The sequence below is a fragment of the Macaca mulatta genome, chromosome 3, assembly GCF_049350105.2.
Source record: "Macaca mulatta isolate MMU2019108-1 chromosome 3, T2T-MMU8v2.0, whole genome shotgun sequence".
Classification (NCBI taxonomy): domain Eukaryota; kingdom Metazoa; phylum Chordata; class Mammalia; order Primates; family Cercopithecidae; genus Macaca; species Macaca mulatta.
The window spans coordinates 81,019,978-81,036,322 of NC_133408.1; the positions used below are offsets into that span (position 1 = coordinate 81,019,978).

At 51.9% G+C, this 16,345-nt stretch overlaps 1 protein-coding gene across 20 annotated transcripts in view; it reads left to right on the forward strand.

Annotated features, from left to right (window-relative positions):
• The first annotated feature begins 240 nt into the window (after window positions 1-240).
• The window catches only part of TNS3 (tensin 3), a 308,803-nt gene continuing 292,698 nt past the window's right edge, over window positions 241-16,345 (forward strand). For 6 of the 20 annotated variants that reach the window (XM_015133585.3, XM_077996804.1, XM_077996797.1 and 3 more), the window contains exon 1: window positions 757-817. Coding sequence is in view for 6 of the 20 variants with exons in the window: in XM_015133583.3 (XP_014989069.2) it covers window positions 391-435 (45 nt within the window). In the remaining 14 variants the exon portion in view is untranslated. Of the gene's footprint in view, window positions 436-756; window positions 818-1,582; window positions 1,672-6,905; window positions 6,988-9,079; window positions 9,506-11,435; window positions 12,120-16,345 lie in introns of those variants that run through there. The other 14 variants (XM_015133586.3, XM_077996798.1, XM_077996795.1 and 11 more) reach the window with 8 other exon arrangements.

Genomic DNA, 16,345 nt, shown 5'->3' on the forward strand with positions numbered 1-16,345 from the left:
CTCCGATCTCACAAATGGGGAAACTGAGGCTAAGAGACTGAATTCAGGGTCATCTGAATCTCAGGGATAGACAGTCAGGATGGACAATCTATAGGCCTTTTCTCCTCTGAGAATCTCTCTGCTCGGGATCGTTTTTCTGGTTTCCGCCTGGCTTGCCTAAATTCTGCTCATTCGTCCCGGCGCATTTTAAGAAGTCATGTGACTTCTAAAGACTTCCCTGACCTCCTCCCTTCATTAGCTGGGTCTTTCAGGGGCTTCTACGGCACCCTAGGCTTTCCGGAGCGGCTGTGCTCCTTTATGTATGCGTGACCCCACTAGACTGTGAGCCACAGGAGGGAGGGTAGGTCTTGCTCCCGGAGAGCACCTTAATTACAAGCGCTGAATTAAAGAATGAACTGGTTGTGCAAGAACCAGGATCCGAACCCACCTCCCCAGGTACTCTGACATAGGCCCGGCGGAACCTGCAAGTCTCCAGACCGCTTGGAGCCTGGGCTGCTCAATGGGTCCGATAATCCCGGGTCCCCTCCGCGGCCAGCGAAGGGAGGTCCCAGGGCACAGCTCGGCAGGGCTGGGGGCCCGGGTGACCCGCGCCTGGAGGCGCGCCGTATTGTTAGGGTGATGAGGCCAGGTGACCCGCCAGGCTCGGGGCGCGGGCGCGGGCGCGGGGGCCGGCCCTGGCGATTGCCCGCGCCGCCTCGAGGGGGCCCTGCCGCTGGCGCCGGCCGCCAGCCAGGAGGACGGGCCCGCCCGCGCGCTACTCGGAGCCCAGCCTCGCTGCGGCCATCGCCCCGCCGGACCGCGCCGCAGGCTCCCCCAGGTACTGGGGCCGGGGAAGGAGGAAACGCGGCCACGCGCCGCCGCCCTCTTTGTTTCGGGCCCGGCGCGGGCTTTCGCTGTACGGGCGCAGGAATGACGCTTGGGGAGCGCAGGGATCTGGAGCTGGGGCGCGGGGATGGAGTTCAGTGAACGCGGAGGACGGGAGCTCAGGGCGCGGGGATGGGCTCTCGGGGGAACCGAGGTTAGGGACCGCTGGGACCCGGCTGGGGGCGCACGGGCAAGGGGTTTCGTGCGCGCGGGTACGGGGTTTGGGGCTCGTGGCGGGCGGCGGCTCGGCAGGAGTCCCAGGACAGGGGCTGGGGCGCGCGGGCCAGCTCCGCCGGAGTCCGGGGACGGGGGCACTGACTGCCTGGGTTTGGGGACAGGGCTGGGGCGCAGGACCACTCGAGTGGGACCCGTGGCGCCCGGGCGCCCTGGACTGAGACTGCGGGCAGAGACTGGAGCAGCTCTGTCGCAGTCGCTGTCGGGACCGAGCGGACTTTGTACCCTAGGACTCCGTCTCGAGACTCCGGGTGGAGAGCGCAGCTAGGGGCTTCAATGGGCAGGCTCGAAACCCTTCTACTTTTTCTAGGCAAACTCTCAGTGCGTCTCTTTCCCTTTCCCTTTGATGGGTGGGAGGTAGGGGGTCCTTTCGCGCTTCCTTTTTTTCCCCGAAGGACGGGACCTCGGGGCGGGGTGATGTTCCGGGGTGGGGTGGGGGGCTGTCCTAGGCTGGGGGCCGGCTGTGTGGCATGTGCTTCCTGGCACTCGGGAGCTGTCGCTGACAAGCAGCAGGAAGGAGGGTCCCTGACGTCCCAGGGGTCTCTATGTCGGTGCTGCGCAGCGGTCTGACATGTGAGTTCGGGGTCCTTTGCTTGGAGTGATTTGAGTGTCTGTGGCGGGAAGAGACTTAGGCGCTCCTCTGGCATTCTCCAGACAGTGTCAGCAGGTGACCCGGACTCCAGCGTGGTTGAAAAACTCAAAGCGCCATCAGGGTGTGGGGCCAGCAGAGAGCACTACTGAGGGTGGTCACAACGCCCTGGGAAGCCCCCAGGCTTCCTTGGGGCCCATTCACACACTTTGATCTTCCGAGATGGCTTCTCCCCCATTTTTTTCACTACGTAAATGCATGATCATGGAGGACTCTGAAAATATACTGAAAAGTATGAATGCAGAACTCATTGTATTAATAGTGCATAGCCCTTCAGAACTAACCAACCTTTTGATATTTTGGTAGATTTTCTTGAGGCTTTGGTCTGTGCATATTACTTTTTTAAAGTGCTTTCATGCTTTCCCTTTTGAATGAGGTTTGCTTGTTCTGGTGATTCTGGTTCTTCCCTCTTTGGGGCCTGTGAGGTTATATTTGCAAATCAATCAACAAGTATTAAGAAAGGCTCTTCTGTGCTGAGGCCTTGAGGGCCAGGGAGGGGGTGGGGAGTCGCTGCAGCTGGAGGGTGGAGGGGCAAGGCCATTACCCAGAGATGGAGGTGCTCTGGGTCCTGGTGGGGGTGTGGCAGCACAGGGGGTGGGGGTTGTGTACACAGGGAGCTGACAGGAGGAACTGGCAGCAAGCCAGACTCCTGACCTTAGGAATAGTAATGGTGACCCCGAAGACAAAGTAACAGGAATGCTGATTGAGTGTTTGCTTGTGCTAAATGCTTTGCAGGCATTCATTTCGTTTCACCCAAATTACAGTCCTTGGAGGAAGTTGGGATTATGATTACCCCATTTTACAGACGAGTAAACTGAGGCAAAGGAAGGCTAAGTAACTTGGCCGAGATGAAATGAAACATGGCAGTAGCGCAGCCTGGGATTCTGGGACAGGACTGTGGGGTCCCAGAGCCCTGCTCCTGGCTGCTGCTGCATGTCTGACTGTCGCCTGAATTCTAATGCATGTCCAGACAGCAATTCCTCAGCTGAGGCTGCCATAGCTATCAGCAGCTCAGCTGAATTATTTCTTTAAAAATCAGCAAAGATGGAAAAACTAGTAGCCCCGGGGCACTACTTGTTCCTGAATGCAAATTGATTGTTTTGTTTTTTCTTACAAAGTATCTCTTTGGTACCTAGTGGTTTGAAAGCGAGCTGCACTACTTACTCTTGAATGCAAATGGATTTTTTTTTTTTTTTTTTTTTTTTTTTTTACAAAGTGTCTCTTTGGCACCTAATGTTTTGAAAGCGAGCTGTTTGCAAATGTGACTCTGGAAATAAAAGGCAGGAAAGGGGGTGTCAAAGTATGTTCCTCCACTGCAGGAGGTGTTGCTGAAGGGGCTAGCAGAGACCTGAGGAGGAGGCAGTATGGCAAGAACAGTGAGTGGAAGGGCTGACCTACCATCTGGCAGTCGCAGCTTATATCTGCTTAGCATTCTACACAAGGACCCATTTTACAGATGAGTAAAATACCAGGTAAATTCCTAAAGTCTGGGAACAGTTAGGGATCTGAATGAGCCAGTCCTCTGACTCTTATGTGCCCCACTCCTTTCCTAAGATCAGCCTATTGTAAACCACCCCTGTCCAGGGGAAGCCTCTTATTCCCTCCTTGTGTCCCTGTGTATGAACTTGCGAGGGGGAGGAACTTTCCACCTTCCTGAGGGCAGAAAGCATTGTTTAGATCCCTGCCACTTACTAGGAGGCCAGAGACATTTGCTGAGTGCCTCAGCAGCACACTTAGAATTGAGGCTTCGAGGCTTCCTCACAGCGGCCCCATAGATTTCCCAGGGAGGAGCCTCGTGTCTTGCGGGTGGATCTGGTGGGTTTGCTCCATGCAGCAGGGGCTGCCATGGGAAGGGTGGGTCTGGGCGTCGGAAGCTCTCCAGGAGGTGAGTTGACCCTGGGACCCTTGGGTCCTTCGTGTAGGACTCCAGAAAGCATTGGGGGATCAGCTAACCCCTGCAAGCCGTGCCTGGAATGACCCAGAGCCAGTCCTGTCTATCTAGAATCCTCTGCTGCTATCCTTGTTGATCTAGAATAAGGGATGCTGGTTAGTTGGTTAATTGAGTAGGTGTTTAGTTAACTTAGTTACTCTCTTCCTCACAGTTAGCAAGAGTATTAAAAACCATCATGACACGGAACACAGTTCTTTCGGCTCCACAGTGAAGGGCATGTTGCGTGGCTTCATCTTCACAGGGATTGTGGTTCACAGGTGTGTCATTTCCACACTGCCTCGCTGCTTCTAAGACGCCGAGACAACAAAAATTGCTGCCACCAAAATGCTGCTGAGCAGGGCTAAATTCTCCTAGATTGAGAGGGCGTTTTGAATTTTAGAGTATGTTGAGTCCTGATGCAGGTCCGTGTCCTGCTGCAGGGCTTTTCTGGGGCAGCTCGGGCAGGAACAGTGGTTTCCTTGATGTCTGTCCGTTTCTCGTAAAAGCAGAAAACTAGACTCTCCAAGTTTCTTGAGCTTTCTGTTTGTACTCTGTGACTCAGGAATGTGTTTGGTACACGTCCACCACGGCAATGTGGGATTGTAGTGCTGAGCTTGGGGTCCTTCGGGTGTCTCCATCGTCTGTGTGGCAGCATCTCCTGCCATGCTCAGTGTACTCTAGGAGCACCGTGGCCCTCTAGGCACACCTCTAACCACCCCCCAACCTCCCTGCCCCATGCACCTGGTGCAGCTCCACCTGGTATCCCTCACCTGTTGCCTCCCACCCTCGCTGGGAGCTGCCTCTGCCAAACAGGAGGGAGGAGGCCAGTGAAAATGAGGGTGACTGAGGAGGGGGCCATTAACTTGGGGATGAAGCACTGCACACAATTTAGGGTCTGTCAGAATGCCTCACTGTGTCAGGGAAGGGAGGATTCTTACATGCTGATTTTTTTTTCTTTTTTTTTTTTTAAGATGGAGTCTTGCTAGAGTCCAGTCGGGCCATCTCAGCTCACTGCAATCTCTGCCTCCTGGGTTCAAGGAGTTCTGCCTCAGCCTCCCAAGTAGCTGGGATTACAGGCACACACCACCACACCCAGCTAATTTTTGTATTTTTAGTAGAGACGGGGTTTTGCCTTGTTGGCCAGGCTGGTCTCGAACTCCTGACCTCAGGTGATCCACCTGCCTCGGCCTCCCAAAGTGTGGGATTACAGGTGTGAGCCACTGTGCCCGGCTGATTTGATTTTTTTTTTTTTTTTGGAAGGCAGTAGTCTAGTACTCTTTTGTCTCCTGGGCAAAATGAATGAAAGATGATGCTGAAGGATTCTATGTCTGTGATCTAGAAAATTCTCCCTGGCAGAGGGAGGTGCTCTCAGAGCTAGGGAAGTGCTCCTCAGAGCCACCCCTCAGGGGAGAGACCTCTCTGTCCCTGTCTGTCTCACCCCAGCGCTGGGCAGGAAGCCCTGGGAGCCCTCTGCAAACAGCCCGCCAGCCCTCAGCCTAATAATGCAGCTAACAAGACCCCCTTCCTTTCACTACTCAAGTACCCAAGCTGGCTCTGGCACTTTCTGTTCCTAGTCTGATTGTTGCTAAACCGTGCACGTATGCCATCTTGATGGTCTTCCTTTTCTGGAAGAGAGCGCTGAGACTTAGCGAGCTCAAGTCACTTGTGTGTGTTGTGAGCATACCAAGCCTTGAATCTGAATCCAGGTCCGTCAGCAATGCTTGGAGTTCTTGCCAAGATGAGGGATTTGTGCAGTCTCCATCTGCAGCCCAGCCCCTGCTGAAGTGGCCAGGCCAAGGCTCAGGAGCTGTGGTGGGCCTGCCGTCTACTGCAGCCAGTGCGCCAGTCCCAGCTGCTTCCTCGGCCCCCAAGGCTGGGCCTTTCTTTACTCTTCCTTCCTCCCTCAGCTCTAATTATGGTTCATGTTAGATTGTCTGCCCTTCCTCTTCCTCTTCTCTTTTGGGGAAAGATAATAACACTTAATATGCCCTTTGCAGGCCTGGCTTTGTTACTAAGATATCAGAAGAATCTTTAGGAATCTTTCTTCTAGTTGCCCAAGTGAGCGGCAACCTGTTGGCACCCAGGAAGGATGAACATGGGTGCCCTGCTAACGATTACAAGTGCCACTCCTAGCCAGGCCATGCTCCTGGGGACACCGGGGGACATCTCCAGGTGGACTCAAGTGTGTCACCTCCTTTCATTGTGTCTTGGCAGCCACAGTGTGACGTGGCATCTCTTGTGTGTAGAGTTTATGAAACTGCTCCTGAAAAGTAGAGACCAATTCGTTGATGCTTTGAATACACTGGGATACACTCGTGGCAATACTGAAAGAAAGAAAGAAAGAAAGAAAGAAAGAAAGAAAGAAAGAAAGAAAGAAAGAAAGAAAGTCCTTGGGAAGTGGCCGGCCAAGGCCGTTCAGTGCCGTCTGCAGTTGCTTCTCTTTTTACAGGAGAGCCCGGGCTCTGCTCCAGGCCCTGGGATTATTTCTCGCTGGAGGATTCAGGAATCCACGCTCTCCTCATCACCCTGGAGCACAGCTGCAGTGTGTAGCATTTCACTCACTTGGAGCCACACAATAAAAGGCACAGGCCCACATCTGGCTGTGCAGGACAGCGGGCAGGAGAGTGGGCCCTGGAGCACACTGGGCCATTAGCAGGGGCATCTGCATCCTGGCCTGTGCACATTCCTCCCTGGAGCGCCGGGCTGGCTCTGCAAACAAAGGGGCCTGGTCCTGGCATTCTTCTCCACCTTGTAATCCATCACCTTTCTTAGAGGTGTCCCTGGGCGCCTTTCATCACTGGCCATTTGGGAGGTAGATCAAAGGTACGCACAGGAGGCTGTGACATAGACCAGGCTCTGGCATCCCACGAACCTGGGGTAGAACTGCCCTTTGCCCTGGGAGGTTCTGGGGTTATTGTGACTGTGTGTGTCATTTGTCGCCTGCAGCCTGGGGTTGTCGTTCCTCCACAGGTTCTGGAGCTCAGGGGTGGGAGCCACGTGGGGTTTTGTTTCCTCCTTCTGGTATCCAGGCCCGGTGTACTTTGGTCCTGCTGAATTTCCATGGCCCCAGGGGCCTGAAAAGCACCTTGTGGTCCTTTTGGAGAACCACTTCCTCATTCTTGGAGGTGCTAATCTGATCCCCTGGGAGGGAACTATGTGCTCACTGGTTGACACAGGGGAGGCCAGCGTGATAGAGATGATTTTTTCGCCAAAGATCAGGGACAGGTGTTTCCAGTTTGTCTCCTCTGGAAAGATCTGCAGAGCCGGGTGGACAGGGCTGGAGGAAAGGGGGCCTGTGTGCATGTCTTGGGTAGGTGCTAAGGGAGATGGGAGGGCTCTGCGTGGGTGAAGAATGCATTTCTGTCTTGTCCTGCACGCCGGAGGGAAGCACGCTTGTTATCTGTATTACTCGGAGAGTAGCAGAAGACTCTCAAGTAATGAACATATCTTTGCTTCTTAATTTGCTTTTTTTTTTTTTTTTTTTGAGACGGAGTCTCGCTCTGCCGCCCAGGCTGGAGTGCAGTGGCCAGATCTCGGCTCACTGCAAGCTCTGCCTCCCAGGTTCACGCCATTCTCCTGCCTCAGCCTCCTGAGTAGCTGGGACTACAGGCGCCCGCCACCTCGCCCGTCTAGTTTTTTTTTTTTTTTTTTTTTTTTTGTATTTTTTTAGTAGAGACGGGGTTTCACCGTGTCAGCCAGGATGGTCTCGATCTCCTGACCTCGTGATCCGCCGGTCTTGGCCTCCCAAAGTGCTGGGATTACAGGCTTGAGCCACCGCGCCCGGCCCTTAATTTGCTTTTTGACTACTTTTCTACAAAATAGTTTTCTTGTAATGTGTGCTCATTGTCGACTTGGAAAAGATAGAGAAATGCTAAGGAAAAAGGAAAAATTTCCTTCTAATATCACCTCCACAGAGGTTCATATTTTAGCCTGCTTGTGTGCCATATGTTTTCCGTGCTTTTTTAATTTACCAAGCTGAGATCATAGCATATGTATTTTTTTGTATCCTGCATTTTAAAATCAATGTGGCAGTATAAGCATTTCCAATTCCAGAAATAGCTCTGTGTAAATATGACTGCTGATAACAGTATAGTACTTGAGTATGTGGATGTACCACAATATTTCGACTTCACTATTTGTTCGTCGATCATTTACATCCTGTGTTATGCTTGCACATAGGTCTTTGGGCAGATTGTAGCTAGTCATGTTCTTAAAAGGATTTCTAGCAGACTCTTTGACATCAGAGAATACAAACTTTTTTTTTTAAACTGTGGTAAAACATGCATAACATGAACTTTGTCGTTTTAATCATGTTTAGCTGTGCAGTTATGCGACATTAAGTACCCTCACATTGTTGTGCAGCCATCACCCACCTCGAGCTCCAGAACTCTTTCCATTTTGCAGAACTGAAACTCGGTGTCCCTTAAGCACTAACTCCCCACGTTCCCCTCCCCCCAGTCCCTGGCAACCACCATTCTACTTTCTGTCCCTATGAAACGGACTACATCGGGTGCCTCATACAAGTGGAATCATATAGTATTTGTATTTTTTGTGATTTGTTTATTTCCCTTAGCATACTGTCCTCAAGGTTTCATCCACGTGGTAGTATGTGTCACAATTTCTATCTTTTTAAGGCTGAATAATACCGTGTGTGTGTGTGTGTGTGTATGTGTGTGTATGAATAGCACATTTTGTTTATCCATTCATCTGTTGATACACTTACAGTTACTTCTACACTTCGGCTGTTGTGAATAATGCTGCTATGGACATGGGTGTGTAAGTCCCTTATTTCCATTTTTTTTGGTGAACACAAGCTTTTTGGAGTTCCTTGGTGTATATGGTCAAATTGCAGTTGAGACATAGGGTGCTGGCTGGATTCTCACAGTGTCCACCCGCTGTCCTTAAACATGGCCAGGTTGTCACCCCCAGGGTAAAAACCAGGCCTGCAGGAAAAGGAAGAGGGAGACTTCTTACCGAGCTATTTTGACAGATTGTGTAAACTCTGTGATTAATGGGATGAGAAAGCAGGAAGAATGTCTTTCATTAAAAAAAAAAAAAAAAAAAGCCTTCGGGGTTGCTTGGTTTTATTTTCAATTAAAAGGGTCTGATTTTGTTTCTGGAGAATGGTTTTAATTTGGATAAATGGTTCAGTCTGGGAACCGCATGCCAGAGCCTATGATCTATGAGTGCAATTACTCAGGGTTTCCTCGGCTGCTTTTCTGAGGGAACAGTCCAGAATTGGGCTCGCTCTGGTTTGGCTCTGTTAAACGTCGATGCAGGCCCCTGGGCACTTGGAGTGAGGTAGTTTTTGTGATCAGTCCTTGAAGTGCAGCCATAATGCCCTCCCCCTAATGCCTTCCCCAACTGACGGTGGTTAATTTTTACCCTCTAAGAATGTGTTCACAATTCCAAGTCAGGAATGTCAACAGCAGGCTGTCGTTTCCCCCTCCTTGGAACATGTTGAACCAGAATTACTGGCATCTTTTCCAACGTGGGCATTTGCAGAATTGGTGAGATTTGGGGGCTCATGGAGGAGGCAGACTCATCCTAATGTTCCTCCTCCGGATTACTTGAGGTCCCTGGCTAGGCGGGACTGCAGGCCCAGAGACAGGGCTGTGGTGGGTTGTTCTATCTGGGATCAACTGGTGTTTCTTTCCAAGGGGATGCTGGACTGGGGGAGGTGAGGGACTAAATCCTGGGTGGCTTTGAGGAAGGACCTGTCGCGATGGAGGGGCAACGTGGGCAGAGGCCGTGGGCAGGGCCGCCTGCTGTGTTGTGGAGTAGCAAAGGGGATTTGCAGAAGGCAAAGAAGAATACAAAGACACAAGGTAAGGTGTTGCACCCTTTAGGAGAACTGTGGCAAAGCCCTGGGCAACTTTCCATGGTGCTTGCAGATTTGAGACCAATGCCCGACCAACCTAGTGGGCTGGTGGGAGGCAGCGTGGAGGGTGGCAGGGTGTTCCCAGGGTGGGAGGTGGAGACAGTCTGCACTGAAATTTAATTTCCAAGAGCACAGCCCACAAAGGAAGAATAGTCTTGCTCGTGATGTGGGTGAAGGCATTGCCCTGCTGGCTTGTGTCAGGGCATTGGCTCCTGGACCCTCAACAAAGGGCATATTAGCATAATGAATAGTTAAGTCGCCTGGTTGGGCTCCAGTCCTTGGGGCCATGGCCTCTTTCTGAAGGGAGGACTGGTGGGTGGGCCCCACCTCTGGAGATCCAGCCTGCATTGGGACCACACAGTTTGAGAAATGTTTTCCCAAGCCTGGGCCACACGTGCCCCTTGATTTCTGGGGCAGCCCTGGTGGCAACTCCCCATGTATCCTTGTGAGACCTTTCTCATTTTCCACTGACAAGGATACAGGTGTAACCAGATTATTCTGATGAAAAATTTGAGTGAGACAGGTAACCCACAACACAGAGAGTTGGTATGTGTTGCTGTTTTTTTTTTTTTTTTTGAGACAGAGTCTCATTCTGTCGCCCAGGCTGGAGTGCAGTGGCACGATCTTGGCTTACTGCCACCTCTGCCTCTCGGGTTCAAGTGACTCTTCTGCCTCAGCCTCCATAGCTGGGACTACAGACGTGTGCCACCATAACTCCGCTAATTTTTGTATTTTTAAAAGTAGAGACAGTGTTTCACCATGTTGGCCAGGCTGGTCTCGAACTCCTGACCTCAGGTAATCTGCCTGCCTTGGCTTCCCAAAGTGCTGGGATTACAGGCATGAGCCACTGCGCCTGGTCATGTGTTGGTCTTTAACTCCCCACCCCTACCTCCATTAAATAGGAATAGTCCAAAACATAGGTCATCGAGAGCATACCGTGCATTTTGCTTGTTTTTTTTTTTTTTTTAGATGGAGTCTCGCTCTATTGCCCAGGCTGGAGTGCAGTGGCGATATCTCGGCTCACTGCAAGCTCCGCCTCCCAGGTTCACGCCATTTTCCTGCCTCAGCCTCCTGAGTAGCTGGGACTACAGGCTCACACCACCATGCCCAGCTAATTTTTTTGTATTTTTTGTAGAGATGGGGTTTCACCGTGATAGCCAGGAAGGTCTTGATCTCCTGACCTCATGATCTGCCCGCCTTGGCCTCCCAAGGTGCTGGGATTACAGGCGTGAGCCACTGTGCCTGGCCGGCATTTTGCTTGTTATTAGGGATGATGCGACAACTGGAATGGTGTTCATTCACTTTTAAAAGGCTCACTCTTCTCATGGGATAACAGAACACACTATCATTCGCTTTCCTCTTCCCACGAAGGTGTTTGCAGCGGTGGGCATGAGAAGCATAGTGTGTGTGTGACTATCACGCCAATGGTTCTCCCAAACCTGGATCCCAACGTAGGCATTGCCAGTCTCTGGGTGTCACCCTCCCATTTGTGACTGTAGTGACTTCTCAGAATGCCCTGGAGGGATGGCCTTACTCCAAATGGTCCCTTGGCTGCTGGGCTGGCTATTTGTGAGTAAAAGATGTTTGTCAATGCTGCTGCTTTTAGAACATGCCCACGCCACATCAGCTACAGCTTGTCGGGTGTCTGGTTGTCTGTCTGTGCAGAGCCCATTGGGAGGTCTCTGCAGCCTCACACCTAGCAGTGAGGTGGCCCCTCTGCATGGTCATGCCCTGCGGAGTTGCATTCCTCTCCCTGATGGCTGGCTGCCAGGACCTGTGGGCCCCAGCGAGAGGGGTGGGGGGTGCTGTGACTCCTGCCAAGCTAGCTCTTCACAGGCTGGCTTAGTTCTTCCGAAGCATGGTTTCCTGGGACACCACGCACGGGGCAAGCACAGCTGTGTGGCCAGCGGCATGCTGACAGGGCTAGACACACACTGGGTCGCTTAATGCCGACCTTGGCCTGTGAATCTGTGACCAGGACTCTTGGTGAGCGGCCAGCTGGGGGCTGTTGGTGCTGAATTCAGCTCTGTAGCCAAAAACGTTCCAGCTGATTTCCAGACAGACCCGGCTTCCGTTTTCAATGCCAAGATGAGCTGGGCGAATGAGTGGGAGCTGACAGAGACTTTTGGCCGACTGTGATCGCTATTGTCTGGAGTCCCCTTGACCCTCTGGAGGTACTGCCTCTCCTTTCATGTGTGCATACCGGTTTTCTGCATGGTTCCGCCTCTTGTCAGCCAGGCTCTGGGGACACCAGCTTTTCCATTTCCCATACTGCCAGATGGCTTTGAGCAAACAAGAGGAAGGCCCCAGCGTGGGTGCAGCCTGTGGTTGCGTTGTCCTGCCTGTTTACCCTGGGGCTGTAGCGGAAAGGGAGCAGGCTTTGCAGGAACCCAGGTGGCACCCCTTCTCGTCCCTGCCACTTGTTCTCCTTGTGGTCCTGGGATGGTCCCCAAACTTCTCTGAAGTGGTGCTGAAAACTGGGTTGATAGTACGGACCTCACTGAGCTGTTAGGAGTAGCTGTCGACACCCTGTACCCAAGGTTCTCTCCAGTGGAAACCAGGTAACCTTCGATTCCTTTTCTTTCATCTGTGGTTGGTCACCCGGGTGGGACGCTGACCACCAGAGGCCTGGTGCCCTGTCCTGAGGCCCAGTTAGCCATGGCCTTCATCTGCTCACATTCTGTGGATTGGGTTGTGTAATTTTTGTTTGTATCCCTCAGTTCTCCAAGGACAAGAAGGCTGCTGCTAAAAAAAAAAAAAAAAAAAAAAGATAAGAGCTTTGGAGGGGACCGGGCGTGGTGGCTCATGCCTGTAATCCCAGCACTTTGGGAGGCCGAGGCGGGTGGATCACGAGGTCAGGAGATCGAGACCATCCTATCCCGGCTCACACAGTGAAACCCCGTCTCTACTAAAAATACAAAAAACTAGCCGGGTGTGATGGCGGGCGCCTGTAGTCCCAGCTACTCGGGAGGCTGAGGCAGGAGAATGGCGTGAACCCGGGAGGTGGAGCTTGCAGTGAGCCGAGATCCGGACACTGCACTCCAGCCTGGGCGACAGAGCGAGACTCCGTCTCAAAAAAAAAAAAAAAAAAAAAAAAAAAAAAAAAAAAAAGCTTTGGAAGGAGCTTAGAGTTAGCTACATGTACTTGCCAAGGCGTGACATCACTCAGAGCCTCCATTCCATCCTCTGGACAGCCAGGAACTGGCCTCCCAATCCGCTGCCCACTGGGCATACTTCACAATGGGAGGGGACAGTTACACATCTAGATGGAAACATTCTAGAAGTGATTGCTTACGAGGAGAGAAGGAAATGCTGGCACAGGTTCCCAGAATTTTGTTCATGTTTTTATTAGGGCCACAACTTTTGTTCTTGGAGTTTTGCTTGGTAACTTATTCCTTTAACTTGCAGAAGAGAACCATTTACAACTCATCTTACAGACTTGAGAATCTAGCCTACTGTTATTTCCTTGGAAAATAGCCACATTGCTAGTTGTTGTGTTACTGAAAGTTGATGACAATGCCCCCAGCAGTCCATGCAGGTTCGCTGAGAAGAGTTGCACCTTCAGAGCTGTGACTTCAGAACAAAATAATTTTCTTCTTGGACAGTGTGTTGTGGGGTTTGCTTGCTTCAAATCCGTACTGCCAAATGGCAAGAATCATTTCCTTTTTCTTCCTCTCAAAATGTATTCCAGTCTTGATGCAGACGCATCAGCACTGTGTAATCCCTTGTGTAATATTTATTTATTTGTTTTTTCTTTTTCTTGAGACAGAGTCTTGCTCTTGTCACCCAGGCTGGAGTGCAATGGCGTGATCTTGGCTCACTGCAACCTCTAACTCCTGGGTTCAAGTGATTCTCCTGCCTCAGCCTCCCGAGTAGCTGGGATTATAGGCGCGTGCCAGCATGCCCAGCTAATTTTTGTGTTTTTAGTAGAGAGGGGATTTCACCATGTTGGCCAGGCTGGTGGCGAACTCCTGACCTCAGGTGATCTGCCTGCCTCGGCCTCCCAAAGTGCTGGGACTACAGGCGTGAGCCACCGTGCCCAACCTATTTTTTCTTTTTATTGAGATAGAGTCTTGCTCTGTCACCCAGGCTAGAGTACAGTGGCACAATCTCGGCTCACTGTAGCCTCTGCCTCCCGGGTTCAAGTGATTCTCCTGCTTCAGCCTCCCAAGTCGCTGGGATTACAGGCGACCATCACCACGCCCAGCTAATTTTTGTATTTTTAGTAGACGAGGTTTTCCCATGTTGGCCAAGCTGGTCTCGAACTCATGACCTCAGGAGATCCACCCAGCTTGGCCTCCCAAAGTGTTGCGATTATAGACGTGAGCCACCACGCCCGGCCCCTGTGTAGTATGTATGTATGTGTGTATGTATGTATGCACGTATGTATGTTTGTGACGGAATCTCATTCTGTTGCCCAGGCTGGAGTGCAGTGGTGCCATCTTGGCTCACTGGAACCTCCACCTCCCTGGTTCAAGCAATTCTCCTGCCTCAGCCTCCCGAGTAGCTGGGATTACAGGCTCCTATCACCACACCCGGCTAATTTTTTGTGTTTTTAGTAGAGGCGGGATTTCATCATGTTGGCCAGGCTGGTCTGGAACTCCTGACCCCAGGTGATCCACCCTCCTTGGCCTCCCAAAGTGCCGGAATTACAGGTGTGAGCCACTGCGCCTGGACCCTTGTGCAGGTTTTGTTCTTATAAAGATGTTGGGTATCCAGCAGACTGGTCCTGGGAAAATGGCTCCTCTCCCCCTTTCTGCTTTGTGCTGAGACCCCCAGATCATGTTCACAAATTCTGCAGCAGGGACTGAGTGCATGTAAGACATTGGGCAAATTTTGGAGAGATGTTTGGTGGATAATACATAAGCTTCATGTCTGAAGCACATCAATTCTCAGATGAGCAGCTGCTCAGATCTCTGCCCAGAGGAAGACTGGGTGCGGTGATGGTGGCCATGCTGTGAATACTGTGGGCTTTGTTCACAGCCACAGTGAGGAGGAGATAGGGTGTCCCGGTACAAGTTATCGCTCTATCTGCAGATCCATCTGTCCTTCCTCAAAAGGCTGCAGCCCACTTCGGGGCCATTGTGTCAAACAGTTGGCATTTGGCCTTGGCCCTGGGTAAAACACATGGCAGGGTATCACGTGGGTGCTGCTCACGACTCCCCCGCATCTGCCGGGGTTTCCATAACGCACTGTTGTGTTTGCAGCTGCGCGAATGCGATATGGCACAGCAGCCGCTCATAGACCTCAGGCTTGTTGCCATGCATAGAAGGTGCACACCACAGAGGGGAGGTGGCGGGCAGGGAAGTGGCTGGCATGAATTATTGACTGTGCGTGAGGCCCTGTGCAGGGAGATTCACTTGTTCCTTCCTTTGTTCATTTATTCATTCACTTACTCATTCCTTTCATGCAGCTAATGTTTAGTGAGTGCCTGCTGTGTCTCAGATACATTTAACCCTCACTCACTCTGTAGAAACTGAGACTCAGAAGGTGAATGCAGGGTGAGGTAGCTTGCCTACCATCTCAGCTTGGACATGGTGGGGCAAGGGGCTTCTGATCACACCCCTCAGACTCACGGTCTGCTTGTCTCCATCCTGCCTGCTCTGGAGCCCCCAGTTCTGCCAGCCACATCTCAAAGGTGAAGGAAGACGACCCCGTGACCCGTTCGGGGCTATGTTCCTGCTGCTATGGCCTGACTGGCCTCTCCCTACCCTCTCCTGCAGGCCCTGGGGCTCTCTGGAGCCCAAGGCTTAGTGTTTTTTCTTTTTTTTTTTTTTTTTTTTTTTTTGAGACAGAGTCTCGCTGTGTGGCCCAGGCTGGAGTGCAGTGGCCGGATCTCGGCTCACTGCAAGCTCCGCCTCCCGGGTTCACGCCATTCTCCCGCCTCAGACTCCCGAGTAGCTGGGACTACAGGCGCCGCCACCACGCCCGGCTAGTTTTTTGTATTTTTTTTTTTAGTAGAGACGGGGTTTCACCGTGTTCGCCAGGATGGTCTCGATCTCCTGACCTCGTGATCCGCCCGTCTCGGCCTCCCAAAGTGCTGGGATTACAGGCTTGAGCCACCGCGCCCGGCCAAGGCTTAGTGTTTTGAATCACCGGTCTTTCCTTTGGGGGCTGCCTGTGCCAACTTTTCAAGGGCTTGATTGCAGGGCAGCCTCTCAGAGGGTCTTGGGGGAGCCCCCAGAGTGGAGTTTTGCCAGGGTGCCTGTGGGTACAGACAGCAAGGTGGAGGCAGCTTAGAAATCAGCATGTCACAGCACTGGGCTGGAGAATCAGTTGGATGCCTGAGCCTCTCGTTTTAGGGGGCAGCTGGCAGAGTAAGTCATGTTAGGCCCGGCTTGTTCCTTATCACTGAGTAGTGTTACCTGCGAGGGATGTACCATAGTTTACTTAATCACTCACCTGTTGCAAGACTTCCAGTTTATGAACATGATATATCTTCTCAGTTATTTAGATTATCTTTCATGTCTTTCATTGGCATCTGTGTCGTTTTGGCATACAGGTCCTGTATATGTCTTGTTCAGGTTTACACCCAAGTGTCTCACTTTTTTTTTTTTTTTCTTTGAGATGGAGTCTCGCTCTGTCCCCAGGCTGGAGTGCAGTGGCGCCATCTCGGCTCACTGCAAACTCCACCTCCTGGGTTCACTTCATTCTCCTGCCTCAGCCTCCCAAGTAGCTGGGACTACAGGCGCCCCCCTGACCATTCCCGACTAATTTTTTGTATTTTTAGTAGAGACGGGGTTTCACTGTGTTAGCCAGGATGGTCTCAATTTCCTGACCTTGTGAT